The 18259-nt window shown below is 26.1% G+C and overlaps 7 protein-coding genes across 7 annotated transcripts; 4 read left to right on the plus strand and 3 right to left on the minus strand.

Moving 5' to 3' along the window:
- The first annotated feature begins 795 nt into the window (after nucleotides 1-795).
- LOC108551860 (cell growth-regulating nucleolar protein) lies at nucleotides 796-2233 on the plus strand. The gene is made up of 4 exons (XM_017906200.1): nucleotides 796-860; nucleotides 928-1092; nucleotides 1175-1539; nucleotides 1620-2233. The coding sequence occupies exons 2-4, from the start codon at nucleotides 968-970 to the stop codon at nucleotides 2231-2233; spliced, it is 1104 nt and encodes a 367-aa protein (XP_017761689.1). The 5' UTR covers nucleotides 796-860; nucleotides 928-967.
- A 269-nt stretch (nucleotides 2234-2502) lies between these two features.
- Nucleotides 2503-4141, minus strand: LOC108551866 (putative inositol monophosphatase 3). The gene is made up of 5 exons (XM_017906213.1): nucleotides 3901-4141; nucleotides 3501-3749; nucleotides 3257-3417; nucleotides 3086-3203; nucleotides 2503-3002 (listed from the first exon to the last, which is right to left on the minus strand). The coding sequence occupies exons 1-5, from the start codon at nucleotides 4139-4141 to the stop codon at nucleotides 2761-2763; spliced, it is 1011 nt and encodes a 336-aa protein (XP_017761702.1). The 3' UTR covers nucleotides 2503-2760.
- A 939-nt stretch (nucleotides 4142-5080) lies between these two features.
- On the minus strand, nucleotides 5081-7438 carry LOC108551877 (ubiquitin-conjugating enzyme E2 W). Its single transcript, XM_017906223.1, has 4 exons — nucleotides 7208-7438; nucleotides 6222-6572; nucleotides 6082-6157; nucleotides 5081-5967 (listed from the first exon to the last, which is right to left on the minus strand). Exons 1-4 carry the CDS (start codon nucleotides 7259-7261, stop codon nucleotides 5954-5956), a joined length of 495 nt encoding a protein of 164 aa, XP_017761712.1. The 5' UTR covers nucleotides 7262-7438; the 3' UTR covers nucleotides 5081-5953.
- An 840-nt stretch (nucleotides 7439-8278) lies between these two features.
- LOC108551512 (CAS1 domain-containing protein 1) lies at nucleotides 8279-11581 on the plus strand. The gene is made up of 11 exons (XM_017905720.1): nucleotides 8279-8415; nucleotides 8565-8661; nucleotides 8738-8996; nucleotides 9091-9348; nucleotides 9432-9667; nucleotides 9734-9955; nucleotides 10038-10359; nucleotides 10451-10690; nucleotides 10773-11063; nucleotides 11136-11354; nucleotides 11456-11581. The coding sequence occupies exons 1-11, from the start codon at nucleotides 8301-8303 to the stop codon at nucleotides 11579-11581; spliced, it is 2385 nt and encodes a 794-aa protein (XP_017761209.1). The 5' UTR covers nucleotides 8279-8300.
- Nucleotides 11582-11924: 343 nt separating this feature from the next.
- LOC108551299 (mpv17-like protein 2) lies at nucleotides 11925-12621 on the minus strand. Its single transcript, XM_017905412.1, is given in 2 exon segments — nucleotides 11925-12395; nucleotides 12463-12621. Coding segments are annotated over 2 exon segments (630 nt in total).
- Nucleotides 12622-13837: 1216 nt separating this feature from the next.
- dup (chromatin licensing and DNA replication factor double parked) lies at nucleotides 13838-16553 on the plus strand. Its single transcript, XM_017905695.1, has 6 exons — nucleotides 13838-14721; nucleotides 14806-15058; nucleotides 15143-15479; nucleotides 15608-15790; nucleotides 15860-16107; nucleotides 16185-16553. The coding sequence occupies exons 1-6, from the start codon at nucleotides 13940-13942 to the stop codon at nucleotides 16551-16553; spliced, it is 2172 nt and encodes a 723-aa protein (XP_017761184.1). The 5' UTR covers nucleotides 13838-13939.
- Nucleotides 16554-17368: 815 nt separating this feature from the next.
- mRpL33 (mitochondrial ribosomal protein L33) lies at nucleotides 17369-17999 on the plus strand. Its single transcript, XM_017905919.1, has 3 exons — nucleotides 17369-17483; nucleotides 17728-17831; nucleotides 17918-17999. Exons 1-3 carry the CDS (start codon nucleotides 17443-17445, stop codon nucleotides 17965-17967), a joined length of 195 nt encoding a protein of 64 aa, XP_017761408.1. The 5' UTR covers nucleotides 17369-17442; the 3' UTR covers nucleotides 17968-17999.
- The last annotated feature ends 260 nt before the right edge of the window (nucleotides 18000-18259 follow it).

Raw genomic sequence — 18259 nt, forward strand, 5'->3', positions numbered from 1 at the left:
TTATTATTATTATATATTATTTACAAAAATGATTGAAACACGAAAAGAATTAAATTCTGTTACTCTAATACGAAAATTTAAAAGTATAAATTCTCAATATAAAAACAAAGAACATTTTGTATAATGATATATCGCTGTCATTTAATACTGTCATTGATTATAAGTGTGAGTAAAGATATCGATAAACTTGTTACATTAAGGAGATTTCTATATTGAAAATTATAATATCAATAAACGCAATCACTACTTTAAAGGGGAGCTATTTGTACATTATACAATAATAAAATAATGTATAATGTAAATGTTATAATAATAAAATGTCATATTTTATTTCTATGTAAATTAATTCTTCGATTACATACTTGATACCACTGTTTCTAAACCCACCTTGTATGATACTTCGTTAAAGAATGTTAAATCATTTAATTCACATAGCAATTATTTAACCAATGATAGCTTCTGAATTATCGAATACGTTTTACCATTTTAGTTAATATTCTTAATATTCAAATTATTAACTATTAATGATTAATCATTGTTTCATGAGTTTTAAAACAAAACATTTTTATTTTTAAAGTGTTAAATAAAATATTAATAAAACATTTAAATTTGTAACAAATTATTTGTCTTAATAGTATAGAATAAAACGTAAATGTAATTTAGTAAATGCAAAAATTGTAGAATTATATTGAACTTTTATACCATCACCCTTATATAATAAGCCAATATATTGATTTCCATGAAAATTCAAATATATTCGGGAATCAAAAATTCCAAAAATAGTCCTCCAATGTAAACACGGCTTAATAATTCAATTGCACGTGCAACCAATTTGTGAACGGAATATTTAGGTTAAAACGGTATATTAATATAATTTATAAATCATTATTCAGGTTTTAATAATACAAATCCATTTATATTTCGCAGCAATACTCTTGGTTTATTTAAAATAAAGATATTGGAAAGAATGGTTGTATTTACTTGTAACAATTGTGGTGAAACATTACAAAAGTCAAAAGTTGCAAAGCATTATGAATTTCAATGCCATACCGCGCCTTTTTTATCATGTGTCGACTGTTTCAAAGATTTCCGGTAAATATCAATAAAAGTAGGTGTATTTTTTTATTATTTTTGCATAATTTTTTTATTATATTGTATTTTTAATTACTTTAAGAGGTGAGGAATATGTAGCACACACGAAATGTATAAGTGAAGCTGAAAGATACGGAGGTAAAGACTATGTTCCAAAACCTGGAGCAAATAAGGGTGAGAAAAAACAACAAGAATGGATTACTATAGTAAATAGTATATTAAACAGTGAAGCAAACTTATCAAAGGCAGAACACAGCTTTTTAAATATTTTATCAAAGTATGAAAACATTCCACGTAAAAAAGCTAAATTTTTAAACTTTGTAAAGAGTGCTATGGGTCAAAGAACAAATCCAGCAATAATTGACAGTGTGTGGAATAAAATGGAAACAGCTTATAAAAAAAGTATGCAAAATATTGATACACAAAATGAGAATCAGCATGGAAATGGTAAATTTTTAATACTTAACATAATATTTAGTTAACTATAATTATAAATTTTTTAAATATATTATTTAAAATGTAAATAGGTAAAGTAGATGAAAATATAGATGATGCAAAAAATATTAATGTACTTCAAGAAAATAATGTAGTTGAAAATCAAAATAATGAAAATATATATAGAGAAAATCAACATGAAGATCAACCAAATACAAGTAAAGTAAATAGTGTAGAAAATGATAGTAATAACGATTTTATCAATAATATTAAGAAGAAAAAATTAAAGAAACGAACCATGTCAGAAATAATTCAAGAACCAGTAGAAGAACATGTTGTTAAGAAAAAAAATAAACATGAAAAAATTACAGAAAATTCAGTTTCAAAGAAGAAAAATAAAGACGTTCTTAAAGAAAAAATAGTTCCTATGAAAAAAAGTGAAGACACTTTACTTTCTGAGTCATCAATTAATCAGTACAATGGAACTGTAGAAAAATTAACCTTCAATTGGAGAGATACTATTTTAGATATAGTAAAAAATAAAAGAGAAATCTCTTTAAAAAAGTTACAAAAAAAAGTAATTTCACGCTATGTAAACTCTTGCTCAAATACTATATTGGAGGAAAAAGCATCTAGTAAATTCAATAAAAAATTAAAAAAAATGTCAGAAATAATTATTTCTGATGAGAAAGTAACCTTAGCTTAATTTAAGTGTGTGTTGTTTTACGAATTTTTTAAATAAAGTATGTTATCATCACTACTATTTATGACATTAACATACATCATTATTATAATAAAAAGTAAAATTTTTTAAAACATAATTAAGCAAAATATATTGTAGAAAAACATTTATTGTTTTCATCTTTAATAAAATAAAGAGATAAAATTCGTTGATAGTATCACAGAATTTATCTAAAACTAATGTATTAATGAACAGCTATAAAGTACATATAAAATATAGCAGGAACAATAAATAGTACAACAGTAATTTTGTACAGTGTAAGATTGGTGTATAGGACACATTTAGGTACTTGAATATGTCTTAAACAATTTTGAATATGAAAGTTGTAAATAAATGTCCTAAAATTAAATATTTTCTTTGACGGATTGCACTCTGGTATCAAGTTTTCATATTTGTGACCTTCACAGAAGGTCAAGATATCTTAATAGGGGGAAGAATAGTGAAATATGATTTAAAAGTCAATGATAAAATTTAAAATCTTAGTATTTGTGTTAAATATCTGAAAATTTGTCTAAATAATAAGCATGATTACTCATGGTAGCTAAAAGACCCCATGTAAGTACTTTGGAATCAGTAGGACCAAAACTTATCAATTGTTGGTCAAATAACTGGGTAAGTGTTCCACCAAGAGCAGTAAGAATTGCAGTTCCTGCACAAATGTCCCACTTCTTTATTGCAGTCATATGAACATATGCAGTTACATTTCCACTTACAACCTCTAAGAATTTGTAACCTAATAATATAATACATAATATAATAAATATAATGATTTATAACACTAAACATTAATCTAAAAAGTAATATTAGAAAAATTACCTGCACCGGCAGCAGAAATAATTTTTACATCTTTACCAAATGCAATCTTAGTAACATTATGAATTTGGCCAGCATGTGATTGTGATACAATTAATGTAGGTGACCTCTCATTTTCTACCTAGTTTAAAAAAAAAATTTATAATATCTTTTAATACTTTTTCTATACATTACCTTATGCAGTACTTGTAAATTTCTTGAAACTGCATGATTAGCCCATGTCCAAAATAGACTAGAATTTTGTTTTGTTTCAAATGGTTTATATATAACACCTATTATAGGTTCTCCTTTAACAGCAACACAAACCATGGTTGTAACATATTGCAATAAATTCTCTAAAATATAAACAAATAATGAGAAAAATAATTTATTACATTAGTAATTAAAACTAATTGGGATACTTATAAAATAAATATACCTGTAAATTCTTTTGTTGCATCAAGAGGATCAATCCAAACTGTAATGTCATTTGTATTTATAATTTCATCCTTAATATCGTAATCATTTAAATTATCAATATTATTTCTTATATTTGACAGTGTAACTTTATCACAGTCTTTTGATGTTTCCTCTGATATTACTGTTATGCTTGGAAATGCCTCTAACAAAGAATGATACATTGCACAGTGTGATCTATAATCTGCTTCTGTAACAGGATCATTTACACCTATAAAAAAAGACATAATTAGAAAGATGAAATTATTTAAAATTATACATTATTAACTTTTATATTTTTTGATTTTTAATATACATTTTTCAATAAATATGTAATATTTATATCACTGAAAAATGTAGTCTAATAATATCAATTTACTTACCTTCTTTTGTTTTTCCTTTACTACGTATTTCAAATTTAACTTGGTTATGAACTGAAATTATTTCAGAACCACCAATTTCTGCCGCTTTTATGGCAGCAGCGAGAAGTAATTTTAAAGAAATGTTTTTGTCTCGTACATTTGTGTACAAGACCCGATTCGTATACCAATATAATACACTTAGTAATACAATAATACCGCAAAAAATCGCTTTTTTTGTACGGATACTCATTCTAACATGCATTATAGTATTATTTCTTACATTAATTTGACGTATACGTGTAACGTCAATTTGTTTTATATAGGGAAACGTTTCAATTGTCTCGTACGCGGCCATTTTTAATTTATTTGAAATCTCCAATAACACTGGATCTTTTATATTATATGCGGAAGATTAATGTTGAACATGGAAATCATAAGTTACCTCTAATCTTTGTATTTTATTATATATTTTATAAATATTAATAAAAGTTTTATATACTGTTATTGTAATAACTTATTCTAAGTAACATATAAGTGAAACGATCGAACTTTTTAATATATTTTGTAATGAATTCATATTTTTAAGGTTATATTAGGTTAATTAAGTACAGTTTAGAGATAAATTTGAATTTAAATATCTCAATTTTTTTATTAAATTACAAATATATTAAAAGAAAATTAAATTATAACGAATGCATTATTGGATCAAATAGTTTATTTTTAAATGTATTGTATTTCTAATTATTAAATACAAACTTTTTATATCATATATATTATTTTAAACATTGGTATGTTACAATATACAAAATGAAAATGCATATTTCTAATTCAATATTAATATAATTCTAATTCTATATTTATAATTTAAATGAATATTTGAGTTTCATTTAGGTTTTTGTGTAGATGAAAGTGTACTTCTAATAACAGTAATAACAAAACATACTTTTACATTATTCTATAAAAGGATAAATTTTATTCATCAATAATGGTACATGGTCAAAATCTAATGTTGTCATGTGCAACTTAATATATTTCAATTTAAAAAATAGTATATAATATCCTGATTGTTTTCAAAAATGATTTTATAGAATTAAGTACTATTATACATTTAGATTTTGTATTTATGCTTATAGCTAATTTAGATTGCATATCATAACATTCAGTTAAAATAATTGCTGATAATACAATGAAATATGAATATTAAATAAATGGGATAACAAATGTGATAACATTCTATACTTTTAAGGATACTATTTTAATAGTGATTACCATCTTAATTTATTACTACCATGTTACGGTGCACTTTCTACACAAATAATGAAACACTTTCATTGCTTGTTAGTATTATATGTGCACTCTTCTTGGCTGCATTTTTGCATTTATAATTTACGCTTTTCCTATTAACCGTTTGAGTGCCACAGGTCTTTCTCGTTTTCCAATCAACAATTACCAAACGGCGCGGTAGCGCTTGTTGCATTCCGTGTCCAAAAATGCCGAGTAGCGCGATAACACTTGTTTCATTCCATGCCTAAAAATGCCAAGGAATAACACTGTTTATGTATAACGTAATAACACTGTTTTCTGTTTATATGCGTTCCGTTCACATTAATGGAACATCAAATATTACTTCAATTTTGACTTATTTTTTTTATGACTAAACGGTAACCATAAAGACACGCATCGATAAAAACTGAGCGTGCAGTAACTGTCGTCTTCACAGCCTACTGCGCTGGTCTTTTTCGACACAGAACAGGAGAAGCGCTATCGTGCCACTTGGCACTCAAACAGTTAAGTTGTAGGATAATATATATCATTTATAATAACATCATAATAATTTATAACTTGATAACTCACGCATTTTACATTGCTTCATTAGAATAATAAGTAATATGCAGCCTTTGCTATTTTTTATTTTCTAACTTATGCACCTAATTCTTTAAATATGTGATAAAGTTATTTCAGCAATTTCATCTATGAAATTTTATTAATTACTTTAAGACACAAAAAATGTCATTCCACTTGGTCCAGCAATAACTGCACATTGATAAGTTGTTAATAACTTTTGCAGTTGCTGTTACACATTGTCATCTGTTTAAAACATATAAGAAAATGTTACATAATTCTGTCTCTTTTTATTATATATTATAATAAGAACTATGAAAACAGTCAGTATGTATCAAATTTAAATGATATTATACTTACCATGATACCACCAAATTGTTTTCTTTGGATTTTTATTACATGTTTTTACGTAAAATAGATTATCAGGTGGCCTCTTCTGCAGAATAAAAGTTTGTTTGAATATGTTTTATTAAATACATATAAAAAGCTTCTTTTATTACCTTTTCTTTGCAACTGCTCAACATTGATACAATACTTAAACAAATGCTTTGCACACTCAAAGCAGGAGACCAATCATCTGACAAAATGGATAGGCAGATATGGCCATTACTATAAATATGTGGATGTACTGGTATATTTCCACCTATAAAAGTCACTTCTGGTGAATCAAATGGATATTTAGAACTGAATCTAAATTGCAGCTGAAACTGTTCGCCTTCATACAAAGTGCCCTTTGCACCTTCCATATGAATAATCCATTGTGTTAAATTTTGACTAGTACGGTCTTCATCTACATGTATACCTTGTGGAGGTTCACGTATTAATGATGTTAACTCTTTTTGTAGTCTCCTCTGAAATGTTATTTTTTAAACATGTAACTACATTATATACATAACTAAAAAACGATGTAAGTACACAAATATATATCTTACAATAAAATAAAACTAATTTAAATTTGATTAACATTTCCATGTTAATGTTATTCCCAGGAAATCAATTCTTGCATTTACTATAATTTCATAATTTTCATATAATTTTAACACTATAATTATAACAGCAATTGTAATTTTAATTTTAATTCCTTTATATGTACAACAAATTTATATAGGTTATCATATGACACTATAAATCGACAATACAAATAAAAAACAATATACATCCACATGTAATGAATAATATAATAAATTATTTTTAGAAAATTAAACATAACTGAAATGTGAAATTTTGGTCTTTATTTAAATGTTATATACAACTAAAATGAAAATAATTCAATATAGGTAAGAAGTAGCGCATCTTATTTGACACAAAACGTCATCCAAGTTTTAACGAAAATTGATTCTTCCTATAATGATAGATAAAGCGACATTTTGTATAGTCTTGTGAAATATACTAAATACCGAATGATCTAATTAAATAGCAAGTTATATTAAAGTATGAAGATATACGGAAACCTGAGTGCATTAAAGAAATTTTGGTATTAACTTACCTTCGATGGGGACATTGCCGCCATTGTCGTTTTATTGCTCATTGCAACATACATGAATTACTTGCTTTGTTTATTTCTCGATTTAAGAATGTAAAGTTGTTTCAATGAGAGTGTTTTGCATTATTCTTAAATTTCGTATTACGTTGTCATGCATTAAAAAAAAATTGGTAACACGATATTTGTAAAACAGGTTGTCAAGACCATTGTAAATTAGTCAAATTTGACAGCCATTCTCAGGTACTCAGGCGAGTACACAATATACGATTGTTGCCATACTATGATCGGTAAATATTTTAGTAAAATTACAATTACAATGTTATAACCCTGACTATTGTTAAAGACAAATAATTCATAAATCAATGATTTTTTATTGCTACTTTATAAATACATATAAATAAAAATTTGTATAAATAATCAGACTATATATAATATAAATTAAATTAAATAAACAAAGAAGTGTCTTAATCAATTTAATAAATTTAAATTTATGTAAAAGATAGGAGAATAAAATAAATATTATAAGCAGTAGGAAGGAACATGTAATATTTAATTTAAAATTTAAGCCACAGTTACTGCGCTTTTGTAAACATTGGGTGATTTTTATTATTATTTAAACAATCACTCGAAAAATCGATTATTTTGCAGAGATTACATTCTATTTGTGTATTGTATCTCAGTGTAGATATAATCGGGAACACTAGAGTCAAAAATTGTCTGAAATCATTCTAAATGAAATAAATACAATGATTTATTGCTTTATTAATTTTATAAATAATATATAATTGTGTTACAGCCTACGATAAAATGATAAAATTGATTTATTAAATCATTTTGATTATTATGTAACATTTTTAAGGATCTGTTTATGAATTATATAGATATTTAGGTAATTATATTTACTTAACTATATACATATCATTAATATAAATCGAATGTATGAATAATCAGACTTATTATTTTTGCGTCACTTTGTTACACTATTTAATTTAGGTATTAATTAAGTATTCTCATAAAATAAACAATTTTGTTACAAAAAAAATTCTTGTTTTAGTGTTAATCCAACAATTCAAATTAATTGAAAGATAAACCATTAATGACTTCAGCAGAACACTTTATTAGTTTAATTACTGTGACAAGTGCTAAAAAGCTAGCTACTGCACTTGTCTTATGTTTTATTCTGTATCATGGATTGATGCATCTTATATATGGTAAAAATATTTATTTTTTAACCTTTTTTATCCGATTTGTCACTTAGTATTAGCAACATAAATTACGTGTTTAACTGTCTATCTTTATTATACCTAATAACTTTTTAAATTCATATTGCATATTTAATATTTATAATTAATTTGTTCAGGTAGTGACTCTTGTAAATGGTTATTAACAGAAGGAAGATACAAAGGAGATAAAGAATGGCAACCTTATGGCTGTATGATGCATCATTACACACAAACGTACAAAGTTAAATTATTTCAATAATATTACATATGTATAAAGATTATACCTTTTAAGAATATTTTTTTAATGTAGAGACAGTCGCAGATGTTTGAGGTATCTAGCTTTCATGGGCCACCATAACCACTTTGTATTCATTGGAGATGTTAGAATTAGACAGCTCTACAAGTCTTTTATATCACAATTTATAGTTGATGGAAAAGCATCTGATTTAACAGAATTACCAGAGAATTCTGATTTAAATTTTAATGATGCACAACTTAGATTGAATGTACAATTTTTATGGAGGCCTCAATTAGATAATTCTATGATAGAAGATCTAAGAAACTGGATGGTAATTATTTACTTCGAATAAAAGAATTTATACAAACTTTAATGGAATTAAATATATGTTCAATAATAAAATATCAATGACTATTACTTTCCAGAAAACTGATGCGCCTAGCTTAATTATTTCAGGCTGTGGAGCAATGACAATTCTTGCTAATAATAATAGTGATACTCAATTATATTCTGAGTATAGCATGGGATTAGTAAGGCTTGTACAACCAGTAGACTTTTTAGCTAAAAAACATACAAAATATTTATGGATGCTACAGGATCCTGTATTAAAAGAAAGACTATCAGCCCAATTATCTGGTATAGATAATAGACAAATTAATTTATGTAATAAAGCAGCAATAAAGGTAGATTCTTTTATTTAATTAATTAATCAGTTGTTTAATACGAAGTAAAATTATATATATATATATATACTGATTATGCACAGATACTGTCTCATAGTGATGCTCATATATGGGAAAGTAGTAAACTTGTTGGTGCAGGTGTATTGGAACAAAGTCCAGATGGATATTTAGCTAGCCCTCTATCTTTGCGACACAAGGTTCAAATATTATTAAATACCTATTGCAATGATCATATGAATTTTGATGATGGTAGTTGTTGCAGTTATCCGGAACCAGCAACAACATTACAATTATTAAGCTTGTCTGCACTTACTTTATGGTAATATTTTACACATTATTATATTACATGTTAAGTAAATAGTAAGTCAGTAACAGTTCATTACAGTATAGTTATTGGTGGTGGAATGTGGTTGTATAAAAAATTTTTTTATTATCGAAATGAAGTTTCTTATTTACGTGTTACCACGGTTGAAGTGGAAAATACTGAAGAAGCAAATAATTCTGAGACCATACAAATTGAACAACCTGAAGTACAAGATTTTTATACTTTGATGACATCACTGGCTCTTTTGTCAATTATCTTATCTTACTTTTATTTATGTGATAGGTATATAAACTTGATTTTTTTAAAATCTCATATTATTTGAGTTATTATTTGTGTATAATAATGGATTTTTATTTGTATTTAGAACAAATTTCTTCATGAAGGAGAATAAATACTATAGTGAATTTAGTTTTTGGTTACCACTTGGATATATATTGGCTCTTGGTTTATTTTTTACTGAAGATAGAGAAAGAGGTCCAAGAACTTTAAATCGAGAACAAACAGATGAATGGAGAGGTTTAATGCAAGCTGTAGTATTAATCTATCATGTTACTGGAGCTAAAAATGTTTTACCTATCTACATGTATTTAAGATTAATTAATTCTGCTTATTTGTTTCTTTCTGGATATGGACATTTTTGTTATTTTTGGCAAACAGGCGATGTTTCTTTAGTGAGATTTGCACGAGTATGTATTAAAAAGATACAAAAATATTAACAAATAATAACAAATATTGTGAATATAAATTATATTTCTATATTTGTTCATTACTTTCCAGGTGATGTTTAGACTAAATTTTCTAACAGTGTCTCTATGCCTTTGTATGAACAGGCCATATCAATTTTATCACTTTGTTCCATTAGTCTCGTTCTGGTTTTTAGTCATTTATTTTTTAGCATGGCTACCACCTCGCATATATTCTGGTAGTCTAAATGAATATGGACCAAGAGCTTTACTTTATCTTGCATTAAAGCTTTTAGGACTTGTATCAATGATCACAATACTGTATATGTCAGAGGTATTATTTTATAAATTATTTATATATAAAATATACATTGTATATTTATAATATAAATACATAATTTATGGTCATTTAATAGGTCTTCTTTGAAAAAGTATTTGTAACAAGACCTTGGAAAGCATTATTTGTTACAACTGATGATGATATACGTGAATGGTGGTCACGTTGGAGGGTAGATAGATATAGCGTGGCTTGGGGTGTAACTTTTGGAGCAGGTCTTGTAGCTTTACAAAGGATAGATCACATTCCAGGAACTGCATTGTCTTCTTTATTGGCATTAATTTCTTTAACTGCTTACACTACTTTTACAATATTGTGTCATTCAGTGTCAGAGTGTGAAGAAATTCATTCATATGTTGCATTTATACCAGTAATTATCTATGAACTATGACTTATTCTAAAATTTATTTTCAAATTAAATTTCAGTATTTTTTAATTACAGATTATAGGATACATTGCGCTCAGAAATGCATCCTTAGCATTACGCGGAAAACATTCAGCTCTTTTAACTGGTTTAGGTCGCATCAGCTTAGAAACTCTAGTCGCACAAGGTCATATTTGGTTGGCAGCAGATTCACATGGTGTATTAGTTTTACTGCCCAGATTCCCAGTATTAAATCTCTTAGTCACATCATTTATCTTTATATGTGCAAGTCATGAAGTAAGTATTTAATTATTTATTGTTTCCAATTAATTATAAATTTATATTTAATTTCATGTAGTATAAAGTATAATATAACAATAATTCATTTACTTTGACAGATACATAGATTAACTCAGGTATTAGCACCATATGCAGTACCAAATGATTGGAAACTGGTTGCTCGTAACTTGTTATTATTTATTGCAGTTCTTGTACCTATTGGTATTCATGATGGAATGTTTTGAAAAAGACATTTTTATATGATTAATCAGATTCATAGTACGAACTTTATATACATGTAAATATAATGTGTAGTAAATGTGTAAGTTTGTACTATTTTATCATGTAAATTTTGTAAAAGAAAAATATTAAAAAACAATCATACTTCTTTAGTTCTTTCTTACTTTATTAATTTTTATAAAAACGAAAATAAATAATTTAAAAAAAGAGAATGTTTTTATTTCTAATCTGCTTGTTTATTATTTATGAATATACTTTATGTAGAAATAGACTGATTATATTTTACAAATATAAATTCAAGTTACACAGTTACAAAGAGAACTTTCAGATAATATCAATATTTACTATTTATTTATTTAATATATAGCATTTATATACAAATAGTCTGACAATATTCTTTCAACTGTATATGAAATTATCATGTTTTACATGACTAGTATACACATCATAGCCAAGAGAAATAATATTATCATAAACAACTCTATATTTAGTTGGTAAGAAATAGAAATTAAAAATTTGTGCTGGTGGCCAAATAATCCATTCTGCTATATATAATCTATGTGCTTTTGTAATAATTTCATCTTTTAATTTAGCCCAATTGCTTTTTTCTAAAATACTTAATGTTACAAAGAACATTGTAATACAAAGTGGAGAACAAATTAACTGATCTATAATAACTTTCTTCAAAACAATATACATATTACGACCTGGTAACTTAATATCTAAATATTTATACCAATAATGGCATACTATACCAACAGACATACCAGATAGTGCCATGTTTTTTGTTCTGTTTAAACTCCAATTATTCCACTTACCCTACCATAAAAAGAGATTGTTATAATATTGAAATAATTATACTAAAATAAATAAGTTAAACAAAAACCTTTGATATTTCGTAATTTTGTTCTAATGCATCTCCTGTGGCTGAGAGTGAAATAGATATTGTTACATTTGTATAAAGTAAATATTTTGAAGAAAATAATTTTTCTTTAATTCTATGCACTTTTCTAATAATTGAATTTATATTTTTCATGACATTCATAATCTAAGAGAAAAACAAACAAATAATTTTAAGGTTAAACATTGATTTGAAATAAATAGGTTACTTTATAATACGTGAAACTTATAAATAAAAGTACAATCAATTAAGATAGATATTACTAATTTCAAAATAACAAACTTACAGATAATAATAAATATTTGACATATTTAATACCAAAAAATATACCTATATATATTAAATTTAAAATGGACACATTTTGTTATTGAATACATATACACATATAAATAGATTTTACATAAATTAATTTAAATAAAATTAATTTTATAAAATAAATTAAGTTTCCTGCATAGACAATGACATTAGTCAATGTCTATTGTACTTAATTTAAAGTTATTTTTGAAAATAATATAACAATTTCGATTTTGTTATGATATAAGATATTTTAAAGATATATGATTATATTTCAATAAACGATATAATAAATAATGAAAATTAAATTTCTTTTATAAATAAAGAACGTAAAGGCTACCATGAAATGAATAAAAGGAAGTAAAAAATACACATATTTTATAAGTTGTTAAACATATCTGTATAATCTTTTATTATAAGGTTCGAAAAAAAAAAAACATTTAATTTACTTCAGAAATGGTTTCACTTTGTATAAATTATTAAATATTTATAGCAATTTTACGATTCTTAATTTGAAATTTTATTTTTTTTATGAGTATCATGAAATGTAATATTATATATATAATTATAATGGGTATTTAGAAAATTTCTTATTAAAATCTGATGATTCAGTGCACTACATTAGTCATCATACATTATTATTTTTAACGTATTATTTTCAATAAACAATTATTTTAATATGATATTTAATAAATGAAATTTGCTATTATAATCACATTTAATAATTTAGGAATATTACTTATATCATTGAATTTAAGATGGTAAATTATATTTCTATATGAATGTATTATGAAAGTACTCATAAATTATTATTTGGTATTTTGGCTGTTTCTATAAAACGTACTTATATAGTTATTAAAATTTTCATTTGTTCATAAATATTACAGACTATAAATGGAGGAAAACATAATTATACCCTATAAGTTATATATGTATATGTGTATGCAATTGAATGCATCATTTAAATTTCGCGCAATAGTTGTTCAGATAGCTCTGTTCTCTTGACTTGGCGCCTAAACTAGTAAAAAAGGCGGGACATTAGGTAGTGTCGACAGTAATACAGATTGCTATGGTGGATGAGAATTCTTGAGTGTTTCATTAAAGTTTTGAAAATTTCAACGGACTTTTTGTAATACACATATACACATATATATTCGTATATAAAACGATGTCTCAACCATCAGTAACAGCGTATTTTAATACACGTAAACGACAAGCAACTGACGATTTACGAAGTAAGGCAAAGGTTTTGCTTCTTGATCAAGAGCAACCGAAATTGGTAGGTATTCAAACCCAGACGTCAATAAGCAAATATGATTCCGAATCATCCGGAACATTAACTCCGATTCAAGAAGAAAAGACAATGGCAACGAGTCCGAAAGTTGTTTTTGTATCTGGAAATGAATCAGTAAGCAATCGTATACTAAAGCCAAATTCAGCTGTTCGGAACATACAGTTTGATTCTCCTAAAGCAAGTGTTCAAAAAATGTCGAAACACAACATTCGTGCTCGTATTACACGCTCACGAAAATTATCAGGGGCAGAAGGGCAGGTGGATATTAGAGATAGTTTTCAAAAGCTTGCAGGAGATTTAGATGCAAAAAAAGTACTTTTTGAGAAGAAAGGTGCTTTGAGTCCAAGAAAGAAACTTCCAGGATCCCCAAAGAAAGAGGATAATTTTGCTGAAAATTCATCTATAAATATTTTAAATGATCAGTTATCAGCTAATTGCACAACGCCAAAGAAAAGTTCAACTATGGCAAAGCAAGAATTGTCCTTGAATGAAATAAAAAATAAAATTAATAAATCTTCTAGACTTATTGAATTAAAAGCTTCTATTGCACGCTTCAAGAATCATGAACAAAGATTAGAGCAATTACATAAACAAAATGATACTATGAAACCACATATTCAAAAGTTTGAAAAGATTCAACTGGAAATACCAATTAGGTAAGATGTTTATGAAATAAAATTTCAGTTTTATCATATATTTTAATTCAGATGCCTTTATAACATTTGAATTATTATTTGCAGCCCACAAAAAGCATATAAATCTCCAAACAAAACAATATTAAGTCCTTTGAAAAATCAACAATTAACAAATGTGAGTCCTCAACGTAGAATTTTATTTGAACCTAAAGAAACAACCCCTAGCCCAGTAAAAGGTAGTCCAACTAAAGTACCAGCTTATCAGCAATATTTGTCACTTGCTGAAAGTGGCACACCTGCTTTACCATTACCTTACCATTATAGATTCTTAGCAGAGGCATTTAGATGTATAGATACAGTATGTTATTTTTTATATAAACACTTGCTCTGTTATTAATCCATTGTACTTTTTTAACTGTATATTACTTTGTTAATTATATAGGTTTCTGCAATGCTATTCAATCGTAAAGAAACAATAACTTTCAAAAAACTAAAGCCAGCAGTTCAAGAGTTATTACGTAAAAATTTCACTTTGGAACATCTAGCACAAATTAAAACTATTTTCCCAGATGCATACATTTATAGTCAGGAAAAACATCGTACATTTGGTTCTACATCGAAACAAGATAAATATGAGTTAATTCTTACACCTGCTGTTGAAGAGAAAGATGGAAGAAATACTCCAGATTCAGATGATGTTTTGAAAACAGCATGTGAAGCTAGTATGGGACCAAGAATACTTCTTGACAGACGGAGGAAGTTTTACAATATTTTACTTGGTACTGTCTTCATTTATATATAAAAATCCTTATAAACTTTTCATACTATAAATGTATTTTTATAATACATTTTATGGTATATTTTTTATATTATAAACATTGTAAGATGTCTTGTTTTGTAATTACAGATAAAGTAAAGGATGAGCATGAGAAATTCTTACATAGTTTGGAAACACCAATGCATGTTCCAAAACAAAAAATTGTGCGTTGGCATCCTGAATTCGATGTGGAAAGTTGTAAACAAATTGAACAAGCTGATTTGCCACAACCACCTAATGTTGAAAAAACATCAACTGCAAAAGATGTTCTTGGTAAGTAGAAAAGCATATATTTTTTTATTGAATTTTAAGTTGCTACTTAATTTTAATGAATTCTTTTAGACAAAGCAAAGTCATTATTCAATTGCGGCACTCGCATGGAAAAAGCATTGCAGCGATTAGCAGAAGCAAAAATGACTTCAAAGCCTCTTTCTCCAAAGAAAGATAATGTAAACAATTCAACACAAACAGAGGACTGTATGCGAAAAATAAATATTACTGTCGTGGATACTCCACCTGCCACACCTACCACACAAAATAATTATCTCACTACAGCACTTAAAGGCATACCAAAGGCCCTTCTCGAAAAAGTAAATATTTTTATATTTATTTTCTTATTATATTGATTTGTTTATAACTTAATAAAATAAATTTTGTTGTATATTAGGTTCGAGCTAAACAAGCTGCGAAAACATTAGAAGCTATGACACGAACACCAAATACCGAAAAGGAGGCTGTAATGTATTCAAGACTACCTGAATTGGTTAAAATTTTGCGTAATATTTTCGTAGCTGAAAAGAAGGGAATTCTGACATTAGAATTTGTAATTACGAAATTAGAAAATTCTTTTAGAGCAAAATTAACTGCAGCTGAACTGGAGGAGCATGTACGTTTGTTGTGTAAACTACTACCCAAGTGGTCTAGTATACATAATGTGCGAAAAATAGATTATTTAAAATTACAAAAAGAAATCGATCTTACGAAAGTAGTGAAAAGATTGGAAATTATGGCTAATGACAAAGTAAAATCATCATGACATTTATTAAATTGATTCTATTTTTTCTTCAAACTACAAATTATATATGGAGTAATATGTATACTGTTTGAGTATGATAATTTCATTTGTATCTTATGTTATATTTACTACTAGTTCTTATTGCTCTATATTTTCAAAGAATTCTGTTTCTGAAGATAATTTATTCCTGATAAAAGTAAATTCAGTTTTCTTGTTTGGCAGATTTTTTATTCATTACTATATACTAAACGTAAGTTGACTACTGTTACATTTTCTGCATAAGTTCATAGTAGTTTTATAAAGTGTTTGTATTATATAATGATAATACAATTTTCTATATAGTAATTTTCAGTATAAATTCAATAAAATAATATAACTGTATTATTAAATAAAATACAATTTTATTTAATAATAAAATGATAAATACAATTTTCTAAATATAATTCGGTTTTTTTACTTCAGAAATTCAAGTTATATGTCAGTTATATTCAATGTGCTGCTAATAATTCATTGAAATGTGCACGCAATATTATATCACGTGTAATAATTAAGTACTAAAATATGAAATTTTTATGATTTTTTTTTATGTATATGATGTGTTATCTATTACATAAAGAGATAAAAATTAAAGTATAACAAATTTCTCAATAGTGCAATTAATATGTAATTTAATGTCAATAAAAGTCGTATCGTTGACAAATAGAATACCTTTATTTATCTACAGTTGATAAATTACATATGCTTTCTTACAAGTTGAGTGACGGTAAAGTTGGTAACTAAGCTTGTTAGTTTTCTGTCTTTCTAACCTTTCTCATTACTTTGCATTGTATGTTTATAAAAGCATTTTAATGATATAAGATAAATCGTGTTTAGTTATTTGTATATATGCACATAAATACTATTAAAAGTCATGTTTTTATCTAATGTGTTGTTAAAAAAAGCTAAAAGCAAGTAAGTATAAGGATATAAATATCTAATTGTAAATATGAAAGTTAGGTTAGTTTGTACATAATGAAATATTTATGGACCAATGATTTTATAAAATGGTACAAAAATTATTATAGAAAATAAATTGTTCATTGCGTAGAATATTTTTTTATATATTACATATATGTTTATGTAAATTATGTTTATACTTCTATTGAATGATCGAATTGTAAACACGATTTCTTATTATCGTATATTTTATCCATAGATTCATTTTAGTATTATTAGAAAGCGTAGCAAGTGGTCACCGTGTTATACGATGTCGAGAAAGGGTATCTGATAAGTTGGAGGTAGTAATATTTGACCCTTATGGTAAGTTTACCTTAAAACCTCAGGATTTTGGAGTAAATTTATTTGTGTATATATTATCTTTACAAATAATATGTATGTAATTTCAGTTCAAGATAAAGTGCTCTATCGGGAGTGGAAGAAAATTAAAAGTTTATAAATGTTAATTTAGTAAATGACTAACATTATGGTAATTTATTTAATTGATACTTCTAAACGTAATTATTCAAATATCATAACAAATAAATTCACAATATTAAATTAATAAAGAATATTACTCATATATCATCCCGTTCGAAACAGTTTAAAAAAAATTAGTATGTATAAACATAAGGCCAGCGATTTCACAGTATTTATGTGAAAAGTAATAAGATGTCACCAAAAATGGTTTTAAGTAGAGCACACACGTATCACATTTTGGACGAGTTATACGTCTTTATGTATGTTCAAGG

Source organism: Eufriesea mexicana, unplaced genomic scaffold (assembly GCF_001483705.2).
Source record: "Eufriesea mexicana isolate 0111107269 unplaced genomic scaffold, ASM148370v2 scaffold474474898, whole genome shotgun sequence".
Lineage (NCBI taxonomy): Eukaryota > Metazoa > Arthropoda > Insecta > Hymenoptera > Apidae > Eufriesea > Eufriesea mexicana.

Excerpts from the sequence above, each read along its gene's own strand:
- mRpL33 (XM_017905919.1), top strand. The coding sequence starts at position 17,443 with ATGTTTTTATCTAATGTGTTGTTAAAAAAAGCTAAAAGCAA. Across the intron at positions 17,484-17,727 it reads TTAAAAAAAGCTAAAAGCAA|ATTCATTTTAGTATTATTAG; the intron begins GTAAGTATAAGG and ends TTTTATCCATAG. Across the intron at positions 17,832-17,917 it reads AGTAATATTTGACCCTTATG|TTCAAGATAAAGTGCTCTAT; the intron begins GTAAGTTTACCT and ends ATGTAATTTCAG.
- LOC108551877 (XM_017906223.1), bottom strand. The coding sequence starts at position 7,261 with ATGTATGTTGCAATGAGCAATAAAACGACAATGGCGGCAATGTCCCCA. Across the intron at positions 6,573-7,207 it reads CGGCAATGTCCCCATCGAAG|AGGAGACTACAAAAAGAGTT; the intron begins GTAAGTTAATAC and ends ATAACATTTCAG. Across the intron at positions 6,158-6,221 it reads TGAGCAGTTGCAAAGAAAAG|AAGAGGCCACCTGATAATCT; the intron begins GTAATAAAAGAA and ends TTTATTCTGCAG.
- LOC108551866 (XM_017906213.1), bottom strand. The coding sequence starts at position 4,141 with ATGCATGTTAGAATGAGTATCCGTACAAAAAAAGCGATTTTTTGCGGT. Across the intron at positions 3,750-3,900 it reads TAAAGGAAAAACAAAAGAAG|GTGTAAATGATCCTGTTACA; the intron begins GTAAGTAAATTG and ends CTTTTTTTATAG. Across the intron at positions 3,418-3,500 it reads TGCAACAAAAGAATTTACAG|AGAATTTATTGCAATATGTT; the intron begins GTATATTTATTT and ends TTTATATTTTAG.
- LOC108551512 (XM_017905720.1), top strand. The coding sequence starts at position 8,301 with ATGACTTCAGCAGAACACTTTATTAGTTTAATTACTGTGACAAGTGCT. Across the intron at positions 10,360-10,450 it reads CTTTAGTGAGATTTGCACGA|GTGATGTTTAGACTAAATTT; the intron begins GTATGTATTAAA and ends ATTACTTTCCAG. Across the intron at positions 10,691-10,772 it reads CAATACTGTATATGTCAGAG|GTCTTCTTTGAAAAAGTATT; the intron begins GTATTATTTTAT and ends GTCATTTAATAG.
- dup (XM_017905695.1), top strand. The coding sequence starts at position 13,940 with ATGTCTCAACCATCAGTAACAGCGTATTTTAATACACGTAAACGACAA. Across the intron at positions 15,059-15,142 it reads CATTTAGATGTATAGATACA|GTTTCTGCAATGCTATTCAA; the intron begins GTATGTTATTTT and ends TTAATTATATAG. Across the intron at positions 15,480-15,607 it reads GTTTTACAATATTTTACTTG|ATAAAGTAAAGGATGAGCAT; the intron begins GTACTGTCTTCA and ends TTGTAATTACAG.
- LOC108551860 (XM_017906200.1), top strand. The coding sequence starts at position 968 with ATGGTTGTATTTACTTGTAACAATTGTGGTGAAACATTACAAAAGTCA. Across the intron at positions 1,093-1,174 it reads GACTGTTTCAAAGATTTCCG|AGGTGAGGAATATGTAGCAC; the intron begins GTAAATATCAAT and ends AATTACTTTAAG. Across the intron at positions 1,540-1,619 it reads TGAGAATCAGCATGGAAATG|GTAAAGTAGATGAAAATATA; the intron begins GTAAATTTTTAA and ends AAATGTAAATAG.